At 53.6% G+C, this 5,478-nt stretch overlaps 1 protein-coding gene across 1 annotated transcript in view; it reads left to right on the forward strand.

Moving 5' to 3' along the window:
- Window positions 1-4,004: 4,004 nt before the first annotated feature.
- Window positions 4,005-5,478, forward strand: part of ZNF219 (zinc finger protein 219) — a 3,608-nt gene continuing 2,134 nt past the window's right edge. Inside the window, 2 exon segments of the mRNA XM_021711574.1 lie at window positions 4,005-4,255; window positions 4,587-5,475. Coding sequence (XP_021567249.1) covers window positions 4,250-4,255; window positions 4,587-5,475 — 895 coding nt within the window. The 5' untranslated portion in view covers window positions 4,005-4,249.

A 5,478-nucleotide genomic window follows, 5' to 3' on the forward strand; every position in this document is an offset into this window, starting at 1 on the left:
GGGAGGGGAGAGGATGGGGGGTGCTTCTCTCTCTGCGTCCCAAACAAAGTGTCACAAAGAGCTCGGCCCGCGGCAGCAGCGGAGGCGGCTGTAACTCAGCTTTTGTTCTCCTGGCCGGGGGTAGCTGAGCCTTGGCCTCCCTATCTCCCAACCCTGCCCCCCATCATCCTTCCGGCTTATCTTCCCCGGGAGGGGTCTTGGGTGCTGCTGGGAAAACCTCTCGTGTGGGATCGCAGGTCCTACCCTACTCGCCAACCTATTTCTGGGAGGGGGATTTTCCCAGAGGCTCTCTTGCCCACTCCCCACCTCCCAGTGCGAGGACTGAGGCTTCTGTAGGTGCTAAGACGACTTTTCTCGGGTCAGCTTCTGTAAAGGGGACTTAGGGCGGGCTAAATATCCCCCTCCCCCAAATCCAGGTCCTCCAGAACTTTCAAAATCGGGGTTGAGTTAGGACATGCCTCTGGGGTAAGATTCACCATTGTGGGGTGGCCGCAGGTGAGCAGGTATGCCTTCCTCTTACCTCCTGCCGTACCTCCTCTTACTCCTGCTGGAGGTTATGACTGAGGTTCCATGCCCCCGACTCAGGAGAATTAGGACGGAGGGAAGGAGGCTTTACTGAAAACTCCATCTAAAAGGCTGGCAAGCTGGGAAGTGGGGTGGATTTGGAGAAGCTATCAGAGCAGTGAGATTCAGAGAGCCATGGAGAGGAGACCATAAAAGTCACCTACTAGGCGTCTGTGTTATCAAGGTAGTCTTGACTCCAGACCACCTAAGAAGCTCCTTTTCCTTTTAACCCCATCTAGTGCAGCGATAATCATAATTGTTAGCAGACTTGGGAGGTGTAGGATTCTCAACGGAGGGAAAAACATCAAGTATTAGAGATGTCCAGAGACAGAGGCCTAGTTAGAACTAGACCCCAAAAGTCCCCAAACCTTGCCCCTTACGCTTTGACCCTAAAACCCTTTGAACTACAGGGCTCATGGGGCAATCTTTGTGGTCCATTTAGCGAATGTGTCTATGTACCGGTCCTGGTTTTTCCTAAGTCTTTTCACCAACCATTCCGTCTTTCTCTACTGAGTTAAGTTTCATGGTCCACACCTTCTCCCCCACCAGCTGTCCTAGCATGTAAGAATAATTGGCCTGTTGCTCTGGAAAGATTTCTCATCCCCATCCCTGGCCCTGCATCTCTATAGAATTCAAATAAGGGCAAGATAACCCCCGATTCCCAGAGGGGGTAAAAAGTAGGTCAGTACTACCGTCTGGCCAAGTCTCCAAGTCTCGTGGATGGTGTTTAAGGCCCAGCTATAGAAAACTCTGTGATTATTGTCTACAGGCGATACATGCATGACCTCGGTTCCAAGCCAGTTAATAGAACCCCACTTCCTGTCACTGCTTTCCCCTATTGAGAAAAAATCATGGGATCAGGTGTCTGGGACCTGGTGTAGTATGAGGATGATTCAGGAAGTCTTAATTGGGCCTAGTAAGGTATTTCAATGAGTTTTGTTGATTTCAGGCCACCCTCTGGGGAAATTTTGCCTTCTGGGGAATTCAGCATCAGTCTTGGTCTTATTTATCACTGTATTTCCATTCTGGAAACTGCAATGTGCAAAGTGGGTTTTGTTGTTTTGTTTTGGGAGAGGAAGCTTTACCCTATTTCTACTCTTTTTGCCTTGCATATGAGGCCAGCCTCACATGAGGTATTTTGCTTGCGATGCTATAGACGGTTTTAAGGGCCCTAGAATCTTCTCAGAATCAGAGTAAGTGCCCATAGGTTAGTCAGCTATGACCATGCAGTATTCCCAGCCTCCCCCCTCCTTCCCTGCCATCTGCTTCCTCTGAATATACCAGATTGGCTGTACACCAGGATGTTCCGGGAATCCCCAGGAGAGCAACAGAATGTGATGGACCCAAATATGATGCCTCAGTAACTCATTCCAGGATGTACAAACTGTAACTGTCAGGACACTCCTATAGCTAATTAAAATTCTTCTAGTTACATCTATTTTCTATTACCTCTGTCTATTTTCAGTGACTTCCAAAAGGCCAAAATAATCCCTCTGGTACCACTAGGTTTTTTTCTGTGCCTCCCAGATAGGAATTAAGAAGGAAAAACAATCCTCTAGCTTTTCTCAGTGTCTTATCTGTGATGCTAAAATGGCAAGCGTGGCCCCTCTAGCTCTTCATAGCTTTATCTATGGTACTGAGGTGGCCCAAGTGGCTTCTCTGGTAGCCCACTGCACTCTCCATGGTACTGAAGGGATGGCCATTTGTTTCAACATTTCTCTGGGTCCAAAAGTGTCCTGTAATTTAGAACCACGAAACTTTTATCGAGCTGGAAGAGGCCATCTAAATTAGTCCAACCCCCTTATTTTACAGATGAGTAAACTGGGAGCTTAAGTGAGTTACTGAAGGTTGTAGGTCTATTAATGGTCAGATTGGACCTACAATAACCTTGAACCCGTTGGTCCTATTCAGAGTCACCTTTCATGACACTATTCGGTGAGCGTGGCTAGGCTCTTAGGCTCAGGAAGAGTTTACTCGGAGGATCCAGAGGATGACAGTGGGTGCCCTAATTTGGCGCTACAGAAGTACATATATTAAGTGGTAGTGGAGGTCGTCTAGTGACCCTTGGACAAGGACACTTTGTTAATTAATCTTCTGCTAATAATACTCCTATAGCCCAGATTCCACATGTAACAGGTACCTGCCCCTTCATGGTGTTTTACCGCATCCACTAAATGTTCCTCCAGAGCCTTTTCTCTCTGCTCATAAGCAGGCTACTCGTGGCCCAGTTCTCTTCTATTAAAGATCTTTAAGCAAAGTAATGCTTGAATCTTTTTCCTTCCCAGTAACCCATTTCAGTTTCATAATGCCTATTGTAAGGAAGTTCTTTATGTCTCAAATATTTTTTCTGTCTCAGGGAAAAAAAAAAAAAGGAAAAAATAGGTTAGGCCTGTATTCATCTAGCCTTGACTAGATACAGTTTTATATGGAGGCAAAAAGGTACACTGGATGACTTCTGGTCATCCTCCCAGGCCTGTTTCCATGAATCTTAACTCTTGGGGTTGCTTCTAAGTCCTACTGCTGACCTCCTCTGCAGCTTAGAATCAGGAACCGCCCCCTTCCATCCTCTTCCTCTCGGTGCTCTTCTTCCCCAGCACAGGAGCTCTGCACGTCCCAGGCCTAGGGAATTTTAGCCTGGAGAATTTTAACCCCTTCCTGCTCAGAGCATGTGCCGAGCCCCTATCTGTGCAGATGGCCCAGCCCCGCCCCCCGTCCCTCACTCCAGCCTCTTGAGCTCAGAGCCAGTGTAATCCTCCTCTTGTGTGAGGGAGCCTCTCCCCTGCAGAGAGAAGGAAAGCCTGCTTCGGAACAGCCCCGGACAAAGGGGCTCAGATGCCCCATCATACTGCAGGTTCCAAGGTTTGAAACAAGGGGATGAATCCTATACGGTATTTGCAGTTTTTAACCCCTTCCCCAGGCTGGCCGTGCCCCTTAACTTCCACTCCTCCCCCAACTCTGTTCATTCCCTCTCCCTCTGGCTCTCTCCCCCTTCATGCCCCTCCCCCTTTGTCTGTCTTCAGACTCTGCTGCTGGGAGGTGTTTCTCTCCCATGCATGAATGAGTCTCTGTAATGAATGGAAATGAATGGATCAGGAATCCAGGCGGAGGGAGGGAGAATGAGGGGGGAAAGACAGAAAGACAGGGTAAGGGCAGAAGGAAGCACTGTCGAACCTGGAAGGATGTTTGGCTGGCTGGTCAGTTAGGGGTCTGAGAGCAACTGGTCCCGTTGGGATAACTGGGGAGCATGGCAAGCCCACCCCATTTACTCATCACGCTGCGCAGCCCAGCCTACAGGGGAGAGGGATATACTGTGATGATCTCCCCCCATGGCCAGGGGTGGGGTGGTGGTGGTGGTTGTTCTGGGCCAGACATTTAAAACGCATAAGAAATCTCGTCTGTCAGGGAGACCCGTGGGCTTGGCAGATCAAGGGGGTACGGTTTTTGAGTACAGCAGTCCCCGTGTGCCTCGCGATACAAGTGTGGAGTAAAGATAGGTTTTAGGAATACAGGGTACTTAAAAGTCTGGGGGTAGCGGGTGACTCTCCACTGCTGAGAATCAGGGCTCATCTTTTTCTCCAACTCTGTCTCTCTTGCTTTAGCTCCTCCTCAGCACCTGTTGCCTTCATTAGCAGCTTTTCCTCCTCTTCCCTGCACTCCCCAGAACCAAAGAATGTGAAGGGGGTCCATGGAGGTGAGTGAAGCTCTGGCCTCAACCCACAAGTACCTACAACTGTACACTCCCTCCTCTGCCTACCCCCCTCCTGTCTTCTCTCTGTCTCCCCCCCTCCCCCGTCTTTCTTTGGCCTCCCATTATTGGAAGTTATCTCCGTGGCCCCCGGCATCTCAATTCCCATCCATCCCCCAACTTTCCGAGGTGAGCGGCTCCCAGCGTTCCTGGTTCAGGCCCCGGCCCATCTTGTCCCACCTTGTCTCGTGTTCTTCTGGCCCCGGATGCGATGCCCTTGCTTCCTCCCCATCTCCCCCTGCTCCACCCTTTGCTCTAGTCCGATCTTTCTCCGCAGGGCTCACGTCCCCGCGCCCCGGGCGGCCACCTAGCGCCGTCGCCGCCGGCTTTTGACGGCGAGCTGGATCTGCAGCGCTACTCCAACGGGCCAGCCGTGAGCACGGGCTCGCCCGGGATGGGAGCGGTGAGCTGGTCTGAGAGTCGCGCAGGTGAACGGCGCTTCCCCTGCCCTGTGTGCGGGAAGCGCTTCCGCTTCAACTCCATCCTGGCTTTGCATCTGCGGGCGCACCCGGGCGCCCAGGCCTTCCAGTGCCCGCACTGCGGCCACCGCGCGGCGCAGCGGGCTCTGCTGCGTTCGCACCTGCGCACACACCAGCCCGAGCGCCCGCGGAGTCCCGCCGCACGCCTGTTGCTGGAGTTGGAGGAGCGCGCGCTGCTGCGCGAGGCCCGACTGGGGAGAGCCCGAGGCTCGGGGGGCATGCAGGCCACCCCTGCCACCGAGGGCTTGGTGCGGCCCCAGGCGCCTTCGTCGTCCGCCTTCCGTTGCCCCTACTGCAAAGGCAAGTTTCGCACCTCGGCCGAGCGCGAACGCCACCTGCACATCCTGCACAGGCCCTGGAAGTGCGGCCTGTGCAGTTTCGGCTCCAGCCAGGAGGAGGAGCTGCTGCACCACAGCCTGACGGCCCACGGGGCTCCCGAGCGCCCCCTGGCGGCCGCCTCCGCGGCGCCCCAGCCTCCGCCTCCGCCCCAGCCGGAACCCAGATCGGTCCCCGAGCCGGAGCCGGAGCCCGAACGTGAGGCCACCCCGGCCCCCGCTCCCGCCGCTCCCGAGGAGCCCCCAGCGCCTCCGGAGTTCCGTTGCCAAGTGTGCGGCCAGAGCTTCACCCAGTCCTGGTTTCTCAAGGGCCACATGCGCAAGCACAAGGCCTCCTTCGACCACGCGTGTCCCG

This window comes from Carlito syrichta, unplaced genomic scaffold (assembly GCF_000164805.1).
Source record: "Carlito syrichta isolate Samal-C Ts95f unplaced genomic scaffold, Tarsius_syrichta-2.0.1 Scaffold302382, whole genome shotgun sequence".
NCBI lineage: Eukaryota > Metazoa > Chordata > Mammalia > Primates > Tarsiidae > Carlito > Carlito syrichta.